Here is a 21,459-nt window from a genome sequence, read left to right as displayed (position 1 = left end):
TCGCGACTGGGAGGCGCGCAGCGCTCCCGCAGCTGCCCACCCGCCTCCAGCCCCGCGCGGCACGGTCCGGGGTCCGGGCCCGCCAGCCTCCGCGAGGCACCGCGGCTTGTCCCCGGAGAGGCCCTCCCTGGGGCATTGGGGGAGTGGGGGCGGGGAGATGCCAAGATATCCCCAGATTCTGGAGCCCCTCCATCCATCTGGAGGAGCCTAATTTGGAGGTGGTGGCGAGAGAAGCCAGGGATGTTTCAGCTCGGCTTTAGGACCCGGGGACTCCGGAAAAGGGATGCCGAACTTTTTTCTTTTCTTTCTTTATTGCTTTCTTTCTTTTCTTTCTTTTTTTTTTTTTTTTTTGAAATGGGAGTCAGCTCCTGCTTCTCGGCTTTCCCGAACCTCCCTCCCTGGCCGGGCCCCTGGACGCCGAGCCCCGGGAGGGAGGGGGAATCTGGAGTCTTTCTCGCGCATTCCTGTAACTCCAACACTCAGCCTCGCCCCCTCCTCCGATCCCACCCCCCGTCTCCCGCCCCCCGTCCCGCCAGCTCAGTCTCCCCAGCCCCCATTCCACGTGGACCAGCCAGGGCGGGGGTGGGGACGAGGACAGGAAGGGGGGGAGCCTGCTCCCGGAGCAGGGGGGAAGGAGGCTGGCGGCGGCGACTCCCTCGCTCGCCCTCACTGCTGGCCGTCCGCGCTCCAGGCACCATGTTCCGCGCGGGGTTCCCCAGCCACACCTTCCTCCGGCTCCCCCTGCTGCAGTTGCTGCTGCTGCTGGTACAGGCCGTGGGGAGGGGGCTGGGCCGTGCTAGCCCGACCGGGGGCCCCCTGGAAGATGTAGTCATCGAGAGGTACCACATCCCCAGGACCTGTCCCCGGGAAGTGCAGATGGGGGATTTTGTGCGCTACCATTACAACGGCACTTTCGAGGATGGCAAGAAGTTTGACTCGAGGTAACGGGTTGGGTGCCCCCAGACTGGCCACTCCCCTTGGGGCCAGGCTCTTGTAATCCTGGAGATCCGTAGTCCCTTTAGGCTGTATCTGCATCCCCTATTCACTCTGTGGTCTTCCAACCTCTAATGCGGCACCCTGGGAATGGGGACTTCCAGATATCCATCTTCCCCAGGACATCCTTACCCTCAATTTCAAACCCTCACTTCTCAAAGGACCCCAGTTTCTTTTACAGCAAGCTCCCCGTTTTCCCCAAAGTGATGATGGAGGTGAACTGCTGTATTTACTTACCAGTGCTTTATTTAAAGACCTGGCAGGGAGGTTCTGGTCCCTAGTGCTGGGGGGAAGGGCAGGGTCCCTGCTACATGTGAATCCTCCAGTGGTCTCAGCCTGGGACCCCCTGAATCCCTTCTGGTTCCAGCCCCAGGTTTCCAGCCTTTGTACCCAGAGAAGAGGCAGTAGAACCTTTTTGGAGGCCACGGGGGTTTTGAGCAGCTAGGGTGGTAAAGCAGGGTGACCCAGGAGTGGAGGGCATAGCTCTGTGTAGGGACCCTATGTGTCTACGTGTCACAGGGCTGGGCATTGACCCCCAGGCTCCTCAGGGGGTTCTCAGCTCCCTCTCTGGGTTTCCCTGCACCCCCCACCTCCCTCCATCTTAGCTCCACCAGCCCAGGACTGCCTCCCATCTTGTCCGCTTTGGGGTTTGAGAGATGGGCTTCTGGTCTGATCAGACCTTTGATCTGCTTTGGCAAGTTACTTTTGTGGGTAGAGGCAGGGCAGGGCTGCACGCCAGCCTAGGTTAAACCTCAGAGCCGAGTCATACACCATATCCCAAGAGCTCAGTCCCTCTTAGACCCCTTCCCAAAACACACAACTCAGCCTATGGGAAATCGTTGGCCATGGCTTTGAAAGGCAGGCAGTGTACTGAATGAAGGACATGAGCTCCAGAGTGCAGGACCCCGAGTTCAAATCCAGCCTGTGACCATGAACAAAAAATTTTAGTACTTGCAGCTTCATGTTCCTTATCTGAAAAACAGAGGTTAAAAATAATCTGGAAAATTCAATTCCCTCTTCCTAAGGCTGATAACAGGGCTCAAGTATGATGATGAATGAAAGTGAATTTCACGCAGCGCCTGCCAATCCGAAAGCAAGTTCAGGGCACATGGGCCTTGACTCTGGGGAGGATTGAGTGCTCTGATAGTGTGTAACTGGTAGAAATTCTGTGTGGGCTTGGGCCCTCACCACAGCACTGTGGAGGAAGCCTCTCAGTGGGCAGAATGAGGGATGGCTGGTGGCCAGGAATACAGCCCAAGTCAGGGAAGGGTTGGGAGCCGGGGATGGCTTCCTTGGTGGGACTCTGGGAGCCTGGCTGGCCCCAGTTCATGCAGTGCTAAGCTTGGAAAAACGTCCTTAACCCATGGTTCTTAACTCTTTTGGTCAAAAGAAAAATCTCTTGGAGTCCCCTGGGGTTGGCTCAGTTGGAAGAGCATGCAACTCTTGATCTTGGGGTCAGGAGTTCAAGTTCCTCATTGGAGGTAGAGCTTACTAAAAAATTGAATAAACTTAAAAAAAAGTGATTTAAAAATTTGTTTTAAATAAAAGTCTCCCAGGGCGCCTGGGTGGCTCAGTCATTTAAGTGTCTGCCTTCAGCTTAGGTCATGATCCCGGAGTACTGGGATCCAGTACCACATTGGGCTCCCTGCTCAGGGGGGAGTCTTCTCCCTCTGCCTCTGTCCCTCCTCCCTGCTCTTGCTCTCTCTCTCTCTCTCTCTCTCTTTCACTCTCAACTACATAAAATCTTTTTTAAAGAAGAAAAGAGGGACTCTTGAGTGGCACAGTGGTTGAGCGACTGCTTTTGGCTCAGCATCAGGTCTTAATCCCAGGGTCCTGGGATCCAGTCCCATATTGGGCTCCCTGCGGGAAGCCTGCTTTTCCTTCTGCCTATGTCTCTGCCTTTCTCTCTGTGTCTCTCATGGTAAATAAATAAAATCTTTAAAAAAAAGAAAAGAATTTCCTTCTAAAAAATAAAAACCTCTCATCTTCCCTTAGCATCTGAGAACTTAAAACTAACTAAAAGCAAATAAAAGTCAAGAGGTAAAAATTTCCAATTATAAAATGAACAAATCATGGGGATGTAGTGTACACTGGGAGCATAGACAACAATATCATATTAACTTTGTGTGGTGACAGGTGCTAACTAGATTTATTATTCTGATTTTCTCCTAATGTCTGTAAATGTCAAATCACTATGCTGTACACCTGAAACTAGTATTATCTTGTATGTCAATTATACTTCCATAAATAATAAATAAATAAAAGTAAGATAAAACAAAAACCAATAAAGGCCATGGCAATTTTAAAATGTGTCTTTCCAGAATTGGAAACTAATCTCTATCCTCAGCTAGCTCTGCTTCCCCCTCCTCTCCTTGGAAAAGTGATGGTGTGGTGGCACAAACATGGAGTTGAATAAGGCACGGATTAGCTGCATAACCTTGGGCAAGTCAGTGTCTTGTCTCAATTTTTGTCATGAGAAAAATGAAAATGCTAATGCCCACTTCAAAGGGGAAAGAATTAAATAAGGTATTGAGGGGCACCTGGGTGGCTCAGTCAGTTAAGCATCTGCCTTCTGCTCAGGTCATGATCCCGGGGTCCTGGGATCAATCAAGCCCCATATTGGGCTTTAGTGGAGGCTGCTCCTGCTTCTCACTCTTCCTCTGCCCCCCACTTATGCTTGCTCTGTCTCTCCAGTGCTCTCTTTCTCAAGTAAATAAATAAAATAAATAAGGTGGTGAAAGGGAAAGGTCAAGGATTTCATCTGGCACATGGCCAATGCTCAGTAAATGTTCCTTTTCCCCTTTGGGCCATACTTAGCACCCCTCTGCTATCAGCAGATAGTGGTAGCACACAGGCCTATGCAGACCTCCTATGTCCCAGGCAAATAAAAACCCCTGACCTCCTCAGGGACGTCTCTCCTGTAGCAGCCCATCCTATTAAGGGAGGAGGGAGGCTTGAGAGGAGACAGGAGTATGTGGACCCACGCCTGTGTATAGGGAGGCGGATAGAGTGTGTGTGCACCTGCGCATGTGTGTGACCATGGGCAGAGACCACTGAACCCCATCTGCTTCTTCCCTCCCCTCCCCTCCCCCAGCTATGACCGAAGCACCTTAGTGGCCATCGTGGTGGGCGTCGGGCGCCTCATCACCGGCATGGACCGAGGCCTCATGGGCATGTGTGTCAACGAGCGGCGACGCCTCATTGTGCCTCCCCACCTGGGCTATGGCAGCATTGGTGTGGGTGAGAAGGGTTGGGCACAGGCATGGGGATGGAGGAGACCCAGGAGGCAGACAAGGACCCCAGGGCCAAAAACTGAAGCTCGGAGGGGGAGAGTGACTTGCCCAAGGTCACACTGCCTATGCAGTATGCGTTGAGACAGGTCTGGGGCTAGAGTTTCAGTCTCCTGCCCATGGAGTGGGAGGAAAGGAAATGACAGGCCCTGGGTAGAATCAAATCTTGACTAGGGAGAAGGGGAACTAGGGGCAGTAGAGGGGGTGGCCAAGCAGGACGTTCAAGTGGCCATTCAACCTGCCACGCTGGGGCTGCAGCAAATATGGCACCGCCTTTGATACCAGGTAAGGGCTAGAGGGAGTCTTGGGCGTAGGGGACTGTGGCATGGTGAGGGGTCCTGGAGGCTGCACCGGACATGAGCTGTGGCCTCCGGACTCTCACAGCGGGGCTCATTCCCCCGGATGCCACCCTCTACTTTGATGTGGTCCTGCTGGATGTGTGGAACAAGGCAGACACCGTGCAGGTGAGCACCTTGCACCACCCAGCCCACTGCCCCCGCATGGTCCAGGACAGCGACTTTGTCCGCTACCACTACAATGGCACACTGCTGGATGGCACCGCCTTTGACACCAGGTAAGGGCTAGAGGGGTCCTGGGGCACTGGGGGCCGTGGTATGATGGGGAGGGTGTCCAGGGCCCATCTCCACCAGCTCTACCTCATTCTCTACAGCTACAGTAGGGGCGGCACTTATGACACCTATGTTGGCTCTGGATGGCTGATCAAGGGCATGGATCAGGGGCTGCTGGGCATGTGTCCTGGAGAGAGAAGGAAGATCATCATCCCTCCATTCCTGGCCTATGGCGAGAAAGGCTATGGTGAGGGCAGACAGGGTCTCGGGGATTCCCCAGAAGAGGACTGTCACGTACGGTTGTTCGGGTTGTGTCCTGCAAAAGGGCACTCAGGACGCCGTAGAGATGAAATCTCTCTTGGTTATGATCTCACTAAGAAAGGGTGCTTTATTCTGATTCCCACAGACATTCAGTAGGGGCTAGTGATGGCCTTGCGGAGGATCTAGCTCACACCTCACAGGGGGAGCAAGAAACAGGGCTGCTGAGGATAGAGCAAGGTCTCTGGAGAGCAGAATTAGCACCTTTCTGCAGGGTGCTCACACGGGCCTTCCTGAGTGGAGAAGGAGCCCCGTTTGTTCTCCACTTGTATGGTTCAAGCCTATCCCTTCCCCAGGGACTGTGATCCCCCCTCAGGCCTCCCTGGTCTTCCACGTGCTACTGATTGACGTCCACAACCCAAAGGACACCATCCAGCTAGAGACGCTGGAACTACCTCCTGGCTGCGTCCGGAGAGCAGTGGCTGGAGACTTCATGCGTTACCACTACAACGGCTCACTGATGGACGGCACCCTCTTTGATTCCAGGTTAGTGTGGGGCGGGGGGAGCAGGAGGGTTCCTGAGGACAGAAGGTGGAAGAGGGAGTGAGGACCTGGGGTCACCCCAGGCAGCAGCTGGGGGTGGCTCTGAGCTGCCGGGCAGGGCCGGGTGGGGGGCCCTGTGACCTCCCTTGCTGGCCCTTCCTGCCTTGTATTACAGCTACTCCCGCAACCACACCTACAACACCTATGTGGGGCAGGGTTACATCATCCCCGGGATGGACCAGGGGCTGCAGGGCGCCTGCATGGGGGAGCGCCGGAGGATCACCATCCCCCCACACCTGGCCTACGGAGAGAATGGGACAGGTAGGCGTGTCCCCTGTGCTCACAGTCACCATGGTAGCATCACTGCAGACTGTCCACTGACTCCCCAGGGGCGCAGGGCCATTCCAGCCACCGCGCTGCCCCTCTCATCACCAACAGTCACCTGCCACACCTGCCACCTGCCCGCCTCCTGCCACACAGACTCCATCCTCTCCTCCTGGGGCACACCCCGCCCCACTTCTCCCTTCCATCATGGAGAGGGCAGCCAACTCCTGAGTTTTGGGGAGGTGGGGTTGTTATGGAGGAAAAGAAATAGCCCTAGGAAGCAAAGAGACCTGGACTTGAGACCCAGCTTTGCTGGAAGCCTAAGTGTCCTCACCTGTAAAATGGGGCAAATTACTTTTTTTTTTTTTAATTTTATTTATTTATTCATGAGAGACATAGAGATTGAGACAGGGACATAGGCAGAGGGAGAAGCAGGCTCCCCAAGGGGATCCCGATGCGGGATTTGATCCCAGGACCCTGGGATCATGATCCGAGCCAAAAGACGCTCAACCACTGAGCCACCTAGGTGTCCGTAATGGGCTTTCTAACTGGCCTGGTCCTCCCCTCCCCTGTCCCTCACCCCCACAAGAGCGTATTAGAAGAATTGACCCTGGGAACAAAGACTGTGGCCCATCCTAGTTTGCAGACACAGGGGTGGTGGTGGGGTGGGGGGGAGGCCTAAGGGCCTAGGGGAGGCCTGAGCAGCCCTTCCTGGATTCTGAGCTGATCCATTCTCCGTTCTGACCCCAGGAGACAAGATCCCCGGCTCTGCTGTGCTGATCTTCGATGTCCACATCATTGACTTCCACAACCCTGGGGATCCTGTGGAGATCAAGATACTGTCCCCACCCCCGGAGACCTGCAATGAGACAGCCAAGCCTGGGGACTTTGTTCGCTACCACTATAACTGCTCGCTCCTGGATGGCACCAAGCTCTTCTCCTCGTGGGTCCGGGGCAGGGCCAGGGCTGGGCAGGTGGGTGGGCCCAGGCGTGGGGAGTCCTCCCGACACACCCCGACGGGTGCTTCTGTAGATGTTCCCATCCAGCCAGCATGGGGGACCCCGAGGAGCTGAGATTCTCTATGCATGGGCACAGGGAGGGTGAACCAGTTAGTCTAGGGGAGCTGCTGTCTCCATCTGTGGAGGGGAACCCAAAGCAGGGAGAGATGGGCCCTCCAGGCTGCACTTGGGGGGCAGTGGCATGATGAGGAGGGCATCCTACTCTGAACTGTTGGGCCCAGCACTGGACTGTGTGGGGCAGGCACCAGGAGGAGTAGCTGGGAGACTGGGCTGGTGGGGGACGATGGGATGCTGACTGGCCTGGGAATCTGCTTTCCCCCTGCTGCAGCCATGACTATGGGGACCCCCAGGAGGCTACACTGGGGGCCAACAAGGTGATCGAAGGCCTGGACACAGGCCTGCAGGGCATGTGTGTGGGAGAGAGGCGGCAGCTCGTGGTACCCCCACACCTGGCGCACGGAGAGAGTGGAGGTGAGGAGCAGACCGGCACTAGGGGCTGCTGGGGCCCATGAGGGAGGCCTTCCCAAGGGTTCTGTGTCCAACAGGGGAAACTGGGGACTGAGGAGCACCTAGGGCAGGCTGCAGGACGGACCCAGGCCTCCGCCTAACTGGGATGCTTCCCTTTCTTCCCCCCCATCTCCAGCCCGGGGTGTCCCTGGCAGTGCAGTGCTGCTGTTTGAGGTGGAGCTGGTGTCCCGGGAGGAGGGGCTGCCTACAGGCTACTTGTTCGTGTGGCATGAGGACCCTCCTGTCAACCTGTTCGAAGGCCTGGACCTCAACAAGGACGGCGAGGTCCCCCTGGAGGAGGTGGGTGAGGAGTTCGGTCCTCCTGATAGCTTCTCCCACACTGTCACCCTGACAGGAGCTGCTGTGTGTGGTGGTGTCATGCAGCGCAGTATGTCTGCAGTCCCAGCTGCACCTGTCTCTGCCCCTGTCCTGGGTCACGGTGCCTCAGGTCTTGTCCCTGCCTCTTCTTCATGCAGCCCAGCTCCCCCCTTCCACTGCTGCCTGTCCTCCACACCTACCTCCTCTCCCGGCCCCCTCTGGGACCCTTCCCAAGGCCACTTGCAGCTGCTCCGGTGAGACCCTCACCCCCCTCTCCCCTTGGCTCTCCTGGCTCCCAGTTCTCCGCCTTCATCAAGGCTCAAGTCAGCGAGGGCAAAGGACGCCTCATGCCTGGGCAGGACGCAGAGAAAACCATAGCAGACATGTTCCAGAATCAGGACCGCAACCAGGATGGCAAGATCACCATGGAGGAGCTCAAACTGAAGTCGGACGAAGACCAGGAGCGGGTCCATGAGGAGCTCTGAAGGCCAGGAGCCTGGGCCCAGGCCCAAATGTGGAGGCCCGCTTCTGTGAGGACAGTGGGCCCTGGGGCTGACCTTCCAAGGGTCGCCCTCCCCTGTGCAGGCATCATGTCTAGGAACACCTGAACCATGGTCAGAGGAGACAACTCTGGTCTCCCCACCAGCCCGAGAGTAAAATCCACAATACAGACCTCGATTTACTGTTTCTCTTCTGGCCCCAAACCCCTCCCTTACAAGTTTTGGAGTCACAAAGCCAATCTGTTGGCGGAGTCTGGGGGTCGGGTGGGGCCATTGCTGAGCCTCACCCATATCCCCCGCCCCCATCGTCACCAGACACTGAACAAGGCCCAGCTCAGTCATTTATTTTCTCAGACTTTCCTTTTACCCATACTTTTCCTTGTCCCCAACTACCCTGCTCTGGTCTCTATTCCTGGGTCCAGGCAGCCCCCCAAGAGCATAGACCAGGACTCACCAGACCCTCAGCTCTGGGGGCTTCTAGGGAGGGCACTGCCCTCCCCCACCCACTCCCTCCCCCACACCTCTGCTGTTGGCCCCCCACAATGTCCAGTGGTGGCTGGAGTGACCCTGGGGTGCTCTGTTCAGGGCTGGGCTTGGTGTTGCCCTTCCTCCCTCTCTGTCCCTGCTTTCTTTCTCTATGGGACAGAGAAGAGGAGGGTGAAGGGGGTGGGGATAAGGATGGATGTAGTCTTAGGGCTACGAAATCCTTGGTTTGGGGGAGAGATAAACTTGGAAGAAAGGCTTGCTTGAAGTGAGAGGGGGGTAGACAGCTCTGCACATTCAAAAGGCTAAATTGGTGGCAGATCCCTTTCTCCTTTGTACCAAATAAAAGACTAAACCAAAGGCCTCAGGATGTGCTCTTTCAGTTGGAGGGTGGCCCTGGGACCCCAAAACTGGGGAAGAACCAGGAAGAAAGTGGGCGTTCAAGATACCACGTCCCTAGGTCTCTGCCTCCTACCTGCTGTGGCCTAACCAGGGCCCTCCCCATGGAAAGGGAGCCCCCTGTGTGCTGGAGGGAGAGTGGGGAGTGGTCATCTACAGGGGGGCCTGCAGGGGAGGTGTGGAAAGATGATCCCTGGCTCTTAACTGTCCCAACTGAATGGAAAGGTGGGGTCCCCCTGCCCCCAACCTCAAACTGAAGAAATTCAAGGATTAAATTAAGCTGCACAGGTTGGATTCCTCTCTTCCAGAGGAAGATTTGTTTCAATACTAGGCTACCTCCCGCCTCTCCTTGCTCCTGGCTGCCAGCCATTACCACCTGCTGGATCCTCCCTCCCTTCATCTGAAGGAAACTTATCAGCTCCAACCTACAGTGTCTTGAGGGAGAATTGCTCCAGCCAGCGGGCAGGCCACCCCCCCCCCCCCCCCCCCCGCACAGGGCTGGACTTTGGCCAGGGCGTCAAAGATGTCCTACGCCAGGAGAGGATGGGGGAGCAGGGGAGGCTTGGGAGAGAAGCCAATGGTACTGGGCTCCCTGGACTAACCTGTCCCCCCACAAGCACCCATTTCTTGCCCAGGATCCTGAGACACGGCTTCTCCCCACAACCAATCCTGGACACTCCAGGCTACAAAGCATCCTGAAGGCACCTTAGGCTCTGACAGTGGCTACCCACTGGCCTCAGAGGGTAACCACCTCTTCTCCTAAAGCGAACAAGCCAGCTCTGAACCAAAGCCCGCAGGGAGGAGCGATGCCAGAGAAATGCTATGGCTTAGGTCAGAAACCCTAAAATCCCGGCTCTTGCTTCTAGCTATGGAGTTTAAGCAAGTTTCTGGTCTTTTCCAAGCCACCTGTAAATGGAACTACACCGCCCTGGGAAGGTCTGAAAGGCCTGCGCCCACAGCAGCCGCCACCTTGCCACCTTCTCCTTCAGCCCTGCACTTCCCAGAGCCAGGCGTCCTCTGCAGGAGGAGGAGGAGGGGTGAAGTCCTCTGAGGACAGGCTAAATAAGGCCAGGTGACATCAGCTGCTTTACATTTTCTCTTCAAAAGGTGCCCTAGAGAGAATTCTGCTAGTTCTTGACCATCCAAGTCAACAGGGGAGGAAGAAGGGAAAGAAACTCTGAAGGAAGCCCAGTGATGCCAGACGACTGAGTAGAAATTACTTCCACTTTCTTGTGTCACAGAGCACCTTCTCCCTTCAGGTCCCAGGTCCTGATACCCCTTAAGTCAGCCATCTTCATGGCCCTGGGCCCACATAAGGAAGAGAAGAGAGGGCGGGAGCCAAGGGCTCAGGGAGAAAATCGACACCCACATGCATCCCTTTGGGGGATCCATAAAAAGGGAACTCTGCAGACAGGGTTGGCCAGACCTGGCTGACCCCAACAGAATTTTAGGTGTAATGGCTACCTCAGCGTCAAGTCAAACCATTTCAGGTCAGAAACACACCCTTCCAACCGCACCAGCCCACCTCCATCCCCAGGCACATTTATGGTATGCTCAGAGGGTATCGTGAGTGAATTCGGATTTTGTTTTTTAACATTTTATTTTCTAAGTAATCTCTACACCCAACATGGGGTTTGAACTCATAACCTTGAGATCAAGAGTCACACACAATAGGCTGAGCCAGCCAGCCCTGTACCCACCAAATCAAAACAGCTGTTTTTTCCTTTTTTTATTTTGATCTGTTTCACACATTAGATGTTTGAAGAATAGCTTCCTATTTTTAAAAATTGGGGGAAAAAAGAACCCCTGGACTAGATGGTCCCTAGAGTGCTAACACTCTATAGGTCCTGTGTTCACCTGGCTGGCCCTCCCATCTGGTGGGCTTCCCGCAAAACTCTGGAGAACACAACAGAAGATGCTGGGAAAGGAGGAGGGAGAGGCCTGGGCTCAGCAGCTGGACCCTCCTGGACTCTGCACACACAGGGAGAAGCAGCGCTCCCCACAGGGCGGCCTCCGGGTGAGGCTCCCTCCTCTCCGCAGCCTGCAGCTTCAGCCCCACGCCTGCCCTCAGGAGCCCTGCATCTCTATCCAGTCCCCCTGATGGAGGATGTGCTGCAGCAGCCCGTTGACCACGTCCAGTGTCTCGTCCTTCTCCAGCACAATGTCATAGGAGTCCATGTAGCGCTCCCGCCGCTCTTCCACCTGCCCGGGGGGGGGGGGGGTGACAGAGAGTCCCAAGGATGCCCTGCCTTCTCTGCCTCTGCCTCTCAGGTACCTGGGGCAGGGGGACGATGGCATTCAGGCTGCAACTCTCAAGAGAAGTTCCAGGTGACAGGGACCCGCCCTTTGGATGGCAGTGGGCATAGGGTACCACAATTAACCCTTGTGTCAGTGCCAAAAGGTCAGTACAAGCATTAAAATTTAAAAAACAGATGTTATTTCTAGTCCATCTGGATTGAATTTTCACAAGGTTCAAGCATTCTAGAGGTCTTCAGCACCTGCTGGCTGATGGTGAGGGGAGGACAGGAGTGGTGGCCTTCTAATCTGACACCATACTATGCCCCTTTATGACCACGGTGTTTGCACCCGTCGGCCTCTGGTCTGTTCTTATAGATGTTTTTTTTTTATTTATTCATGAGAGACACACACACACAGAGAGAGAAGCAGGCTCCATGCAGGGAGCCTGACGTGGGACTCAATCCCAGGTCTCCAGGATCACACCCCAGGCTTCAGGCGGCACTAAACCGCTGCACCACCGGGGCTGCCCTGGTCTGTTCTTATAAACGCACTTTCCTAATACTGACTTCTCTCCGACTTCAATCATACCTTACAGGTACGACATGAGGACTGCAATCAGCCCCACCACATCCTATCCTATGTACCATGGGTAGATGAACCTCCTTGCCTCGGTTTCCCATCTGAGAGTCACTACCTCAAACAGCTGCCATAAGGATTAAATGGGTCAATGTGCCCGGTATGTGGTGAGCATCCAACAGTAAGTGCAGGCTGATGACCCTGTCTCTGAACTCCTGTCGCGCCATGTGCCCAACATAGCCATCATCACTGTGTATCTCTTCTGTTTCCCTCTGAAAATATAGCTTGTGACTTACCTCAGTGCCTCTAAGACTCGACAGTGACTAGCACATAGAGTGTTCACCAGGCATTTGTTAACAGAAATTGAAAAAGAAGCAAGCCACTAAGATAAGAAGCCCCGGTCTCACACCTACCTTGTCATTTAAGAAGCCAATCTTGAGAATGTTCTCCACACCAAGCACCCCATCAGCCATAGTGAGGTCCCCCATGGAGTCTCCCAGCAGGAGGATGTTGGTTTTCCCCTGAAGCTGCTGGAAGTACCCAGAATTCTCACAAACGGAGCTGTTCTTATTGTATGTGTGTATGAGCTGGCCCTTGAATCCCCGGAGGAAACCCTAAAGAATCAAGAGACAGAAGAGCTACAGGGACCCATCTACAGCCAGTTTTCCATTGTCGCTATCACAGAGGAAAGGGAATCCTGAAAGACAGAAATGCCAAAATCTCATTGTAGTCTAAAGTAGGGGCCAGCCAATTAGGTCCTGTAGTCCAGATTTGGCCTATTTTTGTATGTAAATTAAGTTTTTTCAGAACGCAGTGAGGTTCATTGGTTTACATCTGTCCACGGTTGCTTTTTTTTTTTTTTTTTTCCACAGCAGAGTTGAGTAGTTGTGACAGATCATAAAGTCTATCCCACAAAGTCTAAAATATTTACTACCAGGCTTTTTTTTTTTTTTTTTACTACCAGGTTTTTTACAAAAAAAGTTTGTAATCCCTGATTTAAACTCACAAGGACCCTCAATATCATTGTTCACATACTCTGGGGTAGCATGAAGCCCGTGACACAAGCACTGTTCAGGCTACATGTGTGCTCACCCTCAGCTGTGAGCCATGTCCTCACCTCAGGCTAAAGGGATGGGAATTCCAGCCATTGGTTTAAGGGAAGAAGTCAGAGCATGAGTGAGTCAGAGTAACCCACCTCTGGCTCCAGGAAAACAAGTCAAAGTCTAAGTCCTAGGTACCTTGAGTTTGAGTACCTAGGATGGCACATGACCTAGGGCAGAGACATGGGGCTTGCCTGAACCCTAAATTAGGCACCCTAGGGAGGGCAGGTCCTTCAGAGGTAACTGTCTTTAGCTGGCATAAATAAATAACTGACTGAGTGCAAGAAGCCAGCATGCCTTCCCTCCCCAGATTAGGGTTAATGGTTTCAGATATGGCCCTGGGGGCTGGTGGTCCCCACCCCTCTTCCATCCCTAGCCTAAAGGAGACCCGGCTCACGTCCTCATCAAAGTCCATGTAGTTAGACACGATGTGGATGTTAGGGTGGAACACTTTCATCTGTCGGATAATCTCCTCCAGGATGTCACCAATGCCCGCGGAAAAGATGAAAAGGGGAATGTTGTTCTGGTAGAGGGTGTTGAAGAACGTCTTGTATCCCTCCCTGAAAAGAGATGGATGGATTCTGCAATTGCACTGCCTCTGGTCCTGGTCTTTTTTCTTTCTTTCTTTTTTTTTTTTTTTTTAGATTTTATTTATTTATTTGAGAGAGAGAGAGAGACAGAGAGAGAGAGCACAAGCAGGGGAGAGGGTCAGAAGGAGAAGCCGACTCCCCACTGAGCAGGGAGTCTGACATGGGGCTTGATCCCAGGACCTGGGATCATGACCTGAGCTGAAGGTAAATGCTTAACCAACTGAGCCACCCAGGCACTCGTCTGCTCCTGGTCTTTATTTTCTACTTTGGTGATATATTTTTAAATTTTTTCTTTTTAAAGATTTACTTAGGGATCCCTGGGTGGCGCAGCGGTTTAGCGCCTGCCTTTGGCCCAGGGCGTGATCCTGGAGACCCGGGATCGAATCCCACGTCGGACTCCTGGTGCATGGAGCCTGCTTCTCCCTCTGCCTGTGTCTCTGCCTCAATCTCTCTCTCTCTCTCTCTCTGTATGACTATCATAAATAAATAAAAATAAAAAAAAAACTAAAATCTTTAAGAAAAAAACAAGGGAAAAAAAAAAAAAAGATTTACTTATTTATTGAGAGAGAGCACACACATGTGCAGGGAGGGAGGAGCAGAGGGGCAGAGGGAGGGAGAGTCTTAACCAGACTCCCCCCTGAGTATGGAGCCTGACACGGGGCTTGATCTCACCACCCTGAGATCATGACCTGAGCCAAAATCAATAGTTGGGGGCTTAACCAACTGAGCCACCCAGGCGCCCCTACATTTTTTCTTTTCTTTTTTTTTTTTTTAATTTTTTTTAATTTTTATTTATTATTTATGATAGTCACAGAGAGACAGAGAGAGGGGCGCAGAGACACAGGCAGAGGGAGAAGCAGGCTCCATGCACCGGGAACCCGACGTGGGATTCGATCCTGGGTCTCCAGGATCGCGCCCCGGGCCAAAGGCAGGCGCCAAACCGCTGCGCCACCCAGGGATCCCCACATTTTTTCTTTTTAAAAACATTTTAAATTGAGGTATAAAATACATATAATAAATGGTTAACATGCACTAATCTTAATTCTTCAACTCAACTAATGTTTACATATGTATACACCCATGTAATTACTAACCAGATCAAGGTTCCCTTTCCAACCAATGCCATCCCCTCCTGTTGTGACCTCATGTGCACTGCTGATTAGCTTTGCCTATCCTTGAACTTCATATAAATGGGCTGTTGTTTGTTTTTGCCTTATTTTGCTCGAGCAAAATACAACCAGGTAGCTATCTGGGACAGCTTCACTGAGGAAACACCCCAACCCCTTGGCACTTACTGGGTTTGCATGTGTCTCTACTTTCTTGGCTTTTTGTGGCTCTCCCTAGGAAAGACATCCAATCCTTGAGAGCAGGCATCCATGTTGCCTCCTTCCTCTATGTGCCCTCATCCCTCCTCCAGTAAAGATCATGGCAGCACTGGGAAGTTTGCTGATGATCAAGAGTCTCAGGCCAGCCAACTCTCATATTGGAGTTAAGAACACCAGTCATCAGGGTGACCCCAAAGTCTTTTTACCACTGGAGAAAATGAGCTAGAAACTGTTTATTCTAGGAGATGAAGCCTTGGTCATATTCATACTATACCCGCTAGCAGTAGACAGTTTCCTAGGAAGCACCCAAGGGTGAGATATCCTTTAGCTATATTCAGAGACGAAAAGCAAGATCTTCACATCAGCCACTCACGGTGTTTTGTCTCTTTTGACTCCCCTAGCAACTGACTCCCTTCCACTCTCTCTCAGACTCTTTTTTTTTTTTAAATCTTTTATTTTTTATTTTTTTTAATTTTTTTATTTATTTATGATAGTCACAGAGAGAGAGAGAGGCAGAGACATAGGCAGAGGGAGAAGCAGGCTCCATGCACCGGGAGCCCGACGTGGGACTCGATCCCGGGTCTCCAGGATCGCGCCCTGGGCCAAAGGCAGGCGCCAAACCGCTGCGCCACCCAGGGATCCCTCTCAGACTCTTTTTTGTGAGCAAACCAGTTTCAAATGTTTTCCAGAGCGAGCCGCTTACCTAAGCATTGCATTGGACTCTTTAACCACCTGGGCAATCTGAAACTTCTGAATCTTCTGCTGGCACAGGAGATCGTGTGCTTTGGTCCACCTAGAAACAGACACCCCACAAAAGTCCAAATTCCAACCACTAAGTAAAGCGTCCTTTCGCTTTTAAGGACTAAGTTCCCTCTGGAAAGATTAATGGAGGCCTCATCCTTTTCCACCAAGCCACTTCCTGAAAGACTCTGGCCATCCTTAAAAGGAAGAGGGTGAGAAAGCCATACTACAGCCACAGGAACAAGAAGTGGGTGAGCTAACTGCTGAAGTCAACCACTCTTCTGAATCCTTCCCTTGGTGACCCCATATTCTGGAGAACTGGGGCTCCATCCAGTGATACTGGTTCCTGTAGGAGTTATCTTTCCAAAGTACTTATTCCCCCAAACCAAGGGGTTTGTACCTCATTCCCAGGATTCTCAGTGGGCCTCCCATTCTAGCAGCAGCCATAAGCATCCCCACTGTGGCTGGATGGTTTGTTCTAATAGGTGGGCCAGAGGCATTGAATAAGGTAAGAGGGGGCCTGCCGCCTCATCCAGGCTCAGGAAAAGCACACCCCCTCCTGGATCAGTGCATCGTGGGGCTCAGGAGCGGTTCAAAACCACTGTCACTTACCACTCCACCATATGAGGTAACTTCTCTTTGATGGTCCGGTGTGGGTCAATCTCAATTGGGTAATAGTGGTGAAGGAGAGCTTTGAGCTGGGACATCCAAATGAAGAGAAAAGCCGTTAGCCCGCGTCAACTTTTTCCCAGCGAAGTCCCACAGTTTATCGTGAGAAAATAATCACCTAGAAGATGCAACTTTGTGTTAGAGAGTGACTGATTTGCAGAGCTGGTCAGCCCTTCGCATGCACCCTCAGAATCTGAGGCCAAAAAATCAAGAAAGACCTTTTGCTCTCAAGGGAACGGTTACTAGGATTTTGTTGTTATTCATTAGCTCAGTTGGCAGGGCTTAACCAGTAAGAAAGTATTAATGCTGTATTTCCCAAAAATGGGGTACACTTTCTCAGGGGGTAGGCAAAGTAACTTTAGGGGCATGTGGATAAACACTTTTCATGTTAGCAGTTTTAGATTCATTTTAATGCATGTTAAGGAAAAAGACTCCTAGCACATCAAACTCAGGCTTTCACAAAGATTGTTTCTTTTCTAATTGCATTCAGATTTTTAATAGTAACCAAACTTTAAGTAAAATATGTGGTAAAAATCACCACAGATATGGCAAAAAGCAGAAGTAGAAAAATCATGGGAGTGAATCTGGGAGCCAACATGTTAGTGGACAACCATCACAACGCCAACATTGGGTGAACCACCTGACGAGCATTTACAAGTGCCTCCCCCTGCTAAGATTTCCTTCCACCTGCCAGGACCTTTGTCCAGGGAGACCGCTTCAAGGACCATGTGTCACACTGGGCCAGTCAGGAACAGCGCCCAATAAAAATGGAAACTGGGGAAAAAATTTAATTCTAATATACGCACAATCTCAGAATATTATGAGATCAAACGTAGAGTCCCTGACCACAGGTCCAAAAGAGAGTTAAAGGCAAAGGTCACAAACTGACAAAGGGAGAAACCTCCTGAACTGCATTAAGATTCTCAATGTATACGTTTTGTGGGGGGGGGGGGGGGGGGGAATGTGAGAACATTTTTCTAAAAGTATAAAATAATTCAGGAGAAGAAAATACTTTTTTAAAAAGAAAAAAAGATTCTATGCATAAACTTTGCTGTGTTAATTTTGGGGGGAGCTCATCAACACCTGGAATCTTGGTTTTCCCTAAGAGCACATCCCTTGAGCAGGCACCCAAACCAGCTGTCTTACTTGTGGGGGCAGCTTTCTGGAAGCTGATAAGATCAGGTATGTCAGGGAACCACTAAAAGTGACCTGCCAAAGGTCCTGAAGCCAGAACTTACACTAAACCAAAAGTGCATCTCCAGAGAGACTGGTTGTAGGAATATAAGAATTATCTATAATTTGTTGCCCATCTTTTTTTTTTTTTTTTAAGATTTTATTTATTTATTTGAGAAGAGAAGACGTGAAAGAGAGACTCTCTAATGAGCAGTGAGCCTGACATGGGACTTGATCCTAGGATCCCTGGATCATGACCCACGCCCAAGGCAGACAGACGTTTCACCAACTGAGCCCCCCAAGGCATCTCGATTTGTTGCCTATCTTAATAACAAGTAATTGGGGATCCCTGGGTGGCTCAGTGGTTTAGTGCCTGCCTTTGGCCCAGGGTGAGATCCTGGAGTCCCAGGATGGAGTCCCATGTCGGGCTCCCAGCATGGAGCCTGCTTCTCCCTCCTCCTGTGTCTCTGCCTCTCTCTCTATCATAAATAAATGAATAAATCTTTTAAAAATATTTTAAAAAAAGTAATCATGACAGTATTGGAGGAGCTGACCAATATGAGAGACTGAGAGACCCCTTTGCATGTAATTTAGTGACGAAGTGAAACTAAATAAGAGTTATTCAGTAGAAAGAGCTCAGCAAACTGCAGAGAAATGTGCAGCCAGCATAGCTCTCCTATGGCAAAGAGGACATGGATGGGAAGAACATGGAACAAAGTGAAATGAACTCTAAGGCTGCAGGATATATATCTGTATGTATTGCACGGAAATGAGCGTTATTATATATTGACATTGATTCAGAGGTCTTTCTTGATACCGGTTACCTTACCAAAAAATGATGTATTTTTTAAGATTTATTTATTTTATTTTATTTTTTTAATTTTTATTTATTTATGATAGTCACACACACAGAGAGAGAGAGAGGCAGAGACACAGGCAGAGGGAGAAGCAGGCTCCATGCACCGGGAGCCTGACGTGGGATTCGATCCCAGGTCTCCAGGATCGCGCCCTGGGCCAAAGGCAGGCGCTAAACCGCTGCGCCACCCAGGGATCCCAGATTTATTTATTTTAAAGTGAGAGGGACACCTGGGTGGCTCAGCAGTGGAGTGTCTGCCTTGGCCTTAAGACATGATCCCGGGGTCCAGAGATCGAGTCCTGCATTGGGCTCCTTGCAGGGAGCCTGATTCTCCCTCTGCCTGTCTCTGCCTCTCTGTCCCAGTGTCTCATGAATAAATAAGTAAAATCTTAAAAAAAAAAAAAAAAAGAGTGCACATGCGCAGGGGAAGGGTCAGAGGGAGAGGGAAAGAATCTCAAGCAAACTCCCTGCTAAGTAGGGAGCCCCTCCGCAGGCTTGAACCCAGATTCCACCACCCTGAACCAAAACCAAGAGCAGGGAACCCTGGGTGGTGCAGCGGTTTGGCGCCTGCCTTTGGCCCAGGGCACGATCCTGGAGATCCGGGATCAAATCCCACGTCAGGCTCCTGGTGCATGGAGCCTGCTTCTCCCTCTGCCTGTGTCTCTGCCTCTCTCTCTCTCTCTGTGACTATCATAAGTAAATAAAAAAAAAAAAAAAAAACCAAAAAAAAACAAGAGCAAATGCTTAACCCACACTGAGCCATCCAGGCACCCTCCCCAAAATTATATTATTAAAGAAAGAGCATAATAGTGAAGAGTTTGGGACAGAATCAGATCTATGGGAAAATCAAGCTCTGTGTCTTGCCTGTATGACCCTTGAAGGAGTTGTTTACCCTCTCCAAGCCTCTGTTTTCTTATCTGTTAAGTGGAGATCATAGTGGTTCTATCCACCCCTCGGAATTGCCTGAGGGTTAAACAGCGACGTTGAAGTCTCTTGTAAACTCTAGCTAGCAGTACCCATAACATCCCTATTCTAACCACCAATCATCACATCTTTAACAAAAAGGAGACACTGCCCCAGTGTACGAGACCAGGTTCACTTGAGCATGAGAAAAACAATTTTTAGAAATATTAATCTTCTAAGATCTCTACCCTGGAATCTTTGGTCCTAACCAAGAACCGTCTGAAGTCATATATGATAGCCATCTCTGAACAAAGAAGGGGAGTAACCCACCTCATTCCGGCACTCCTCACTGATGATCTTGCTGTTATCCAGAATGTCTGCAAAAACACAAAACTCCTTTCATTTGCCACTTAGAAACCACCATCTTGTCAAGCCCAACAAAGCAACCTAGTACGTGACTTACTGTAAGAAGAAGGGCATCGTTTTCCATTATATGCAAACCTGCTCAAGGTCATGTCAAAATCAGAAATGATCTAAAATGCAAAAGAGAGATGCTGTCCATACAGGCTCTTTCCTGTGTGGCCCTGCCTGGGGGTGGGGGTGGGGGTGGGAGACGGGGGACGGACGATTATGAAAGGCAAACCAGCTCAGTGCCCAGCCAGTGGGCAAAGCCCTGCAGGAATTAGGAAAGGCCAGGGTGTGGAAGGGAGAACTAATCCCAGTTAGTAGTAGCGTGCTAAGCCTGAGGATGCGAGCCTCTTGCAGGTCGCTGGCAGATGGGGAACTGAGGAATCAAGACCCCCTTTGACTCTTGGCGTCGCCATCTCAATGCCCCGGGTCCCTCCCAAGGTGACCCATCTCCCCATCTGCAACCGGGCGGGGGGAGGGGGGGGCGTTGACGGGGCAGGTGTGGAAGCAAGGCCCCAGGGCCTGGTGCCGGGTGCCGGGTGCTCTCCACCTAATTAGAGGAAGCAGCAGCTGGTCAAGGCCGATACGTTTGGAATGGAGGTTCTCCAGCTCTACCCCAGGTCGATCACGCGGGGCTCCCTGCTTGCCCGCAGCGTCCGCAGCGGCGCGGACGGGCCCCGGGGCAGGTCACCCCCCAGCCGCCCCACCTCGCCCCGGCCGCCGTACCTGCAAGCGGTCTCCCCCGCCCCTGCGGAGGGCGCCCACGATCTCCTGCACCCGCCCGGGCTGCCGCATCAGGACTGTGGCCTTCATCAGGGTGCTCACCTGTCCCGAGACCCGAGAGAAGCGCTGACCCCGGCACCGCGCTGGGCCCAAGGGGAGCCCGGGGCGGCTCGGCAGCCCCGAGAGGCCGGGCCGGGGCGCGGGGCGCGCAGAGGGGGGCTCCGGGCCGGCCCGGCCGCCTACTGGCCGGGGTGGCGCGGCGGGGCCCAGGCGGCCCGCTGGGGGCCTCGGAGCGCCCCGGGGGTCGGGGCCCGCCCCACGCCGGACGCTTCCTCCCGCCTCACCTCCTCCGCCATGGCGCTCGCGGCCGGGACGACGGCGCCGGGACAACGACCTCCCCCGCGGCCGCACTGCGCAGGCGTCGCCCGCCGGGAGCCGGGACCGCGGGGCCGGGCCGGGAGAGGGCGGCGGGCGGGGCCGGGAGAAGACCCGTGGCTCCCCGCTCTGTGTTGAGGAGGGCGAGGGTCCTAAGAGGTGGGGGTGACCGGATGCCACCGTCGGGAGCAAAAATGGTCATTTCCAAACACAAAGTGTGCAGGGCCAAAACCCCCAAAAAAGCCGCAGGAAGGGAGGGGGATATGGCAAACGTCCAGAAGGGGCTTCCCTGGGCCCACTCCTCATGGCAAAAGATCATGAGCCACTAACGCAAGTCTGCAGCGCAGGAAGGCCCTGGACAGCTGGGCCAGCATTAACTCCCGGGCAGCTTCCCTTCCTTCTGCCTCCTCTGACTCAGTTTCCTTGAATTCAGTGTCTGGGGAGCCACTGCCTAGCAGTGGAAGAAGGTAGATGATGCTACCAGGATACAGAACTGGGCAACTGAAGTGGGCAACAGGAGCTAGAATGGATAAAAACTCTTATATGGTGTCATGGTCACGACCCACTCCAGATTCAAGG

General features: G+C 52.5%; 2 protein-coding genes across 2 annotated transcripts; one reads left to right on the top strand and one right to left on the bottom strand.

Moving 5' to 3' along the window:
* The first annotated feature begins 623 nt into the window (after positions 1 to 623).
* Positions 624 to 9,164, top strand: FKBP10 (FKBP prolyl isomerase 10). Its single transcript, XM_055336915.1, has 10 exons — positions 624 to 941; positions 4,088 to 4,233; positions 4,668 to 4,857; positions 4,954 to 5,099; positions 5,467 to 5,656; positions 5,829 to 5,974; positions 6,728 to 6,920; positions 7,325 to 7,467; positions 7,640 to 7,803; positions 8,121 to 9,164. Exons 1-10 carry the CDS (start codon positions 697 to 699, stop codon positions 8,304 to 8,306), a joined length of 1,749 nt encoding a protein of 582 aa, XP_055192890.1. The 5' UTR covers positions 624 to 696; the 3' UTR covers positions 8,307 to 9,164.
* Positions 9,165 to 10,917: 1,753 nt separating this feature from the next.
* On the bottom strand, positions 10,918 to 20,918 carry NT5C3B (5'-nucleotidase, cytosolic IIIB). Its single transcript, XM_055335710.1, has 9 exons — positions 20,850 to 20,918; positions 20,509 to 20,607; positions 19,838 to 19,907; positions 19,705 to 19,751; positions 16,386 to 16,471; positions 15,736 to 15,825; positions 13,515 to 13,677; positions 12,431 to 12,631; positions 10,918 to 11,405 (listed from the first exon to the last, which is right to left on the bottom strand). The coding sequence occupies exons 1-9, from the start codon at positions 20,859 to 20,861 to the stop codon at positions 11,271 to 11,273; spliced, it is 903 nt and encodes a 300-aa protein (XP_055191685.1). The 5' UTR covers positions 20,862 to 20,918; the 3' UTR covers positions 10,918 to 11,270.
* Positions 20,919 to 21,459: the final 541 nt, after the last annotated feature.

The sequence above is a fragment of the Nyctereutes procyonoides genome, unplaced genomic scaffold (assembly GCF_905146905.1).
Source record: "Nyctereutes procyonoides isolate TBG_1078 unplaced genomic scaffold, NYPRO_anot_genome, whole genome shotgun sequence".
Taxonomy (NCBI): domain Eukaryota; kingdom Metazoa; phylum Chordata; class Mammalia; order Carnivora; family Canidae; genus Nyctereutes; species Nyctereutes procyonoides.
Note: the sequence above shows the minus strand (reverse complement) of the source record. Positions and strands in the feature narration are given on the sequence as shown.

What these genes read in the sequence shown, in the direction of transcription:
- NT5C3B (XM_055335710.1), bottom strand. An exon ending in GTGAGGAGTGCCGGAATGAG is followed by an intron (nt 16,472 to 19,704) that starts GTGGGTTACTCC and finishes TGGATGTCCCAG; the next exon opens with CTCAAAGCTCTCCTTCACCA. An exon ending in TTGGCTTCTTAAATGACAAG is followed by an intron (nt 11,406 to 12,430) that starts GTAGGTGTGAGA and finishes CCCCCCGGGCAG; the next exon opens with GTGGAAGAGCGGCGGGAGCG.
- FKBP10 (XM_055336915.1), top strand. Translation starts at nt 697, where the DNA reads ATGTTCCGCGCGGGGTTCCCCAGCCACACCTTCCTCCGGCTCCCCCTG. An exon ending in CTATGGCAGCATTGGTGTGG is followed by an intron (nt 4,234 to 4,667) that starts GTGAGAAGGGTT and finishes GGACTCTCACAG; the next exon opens with CGGGGCTCATTCCCCCGGAT. An exon ending in GGCACCCTCTTTGATTCCAG is followed by an intron (nt 5,657 to 5,828) that starts GTTAGTGTGGGG and finishes CTTGTATTACAG; the next exon opens with CTACTCCCGCAACCACACCT.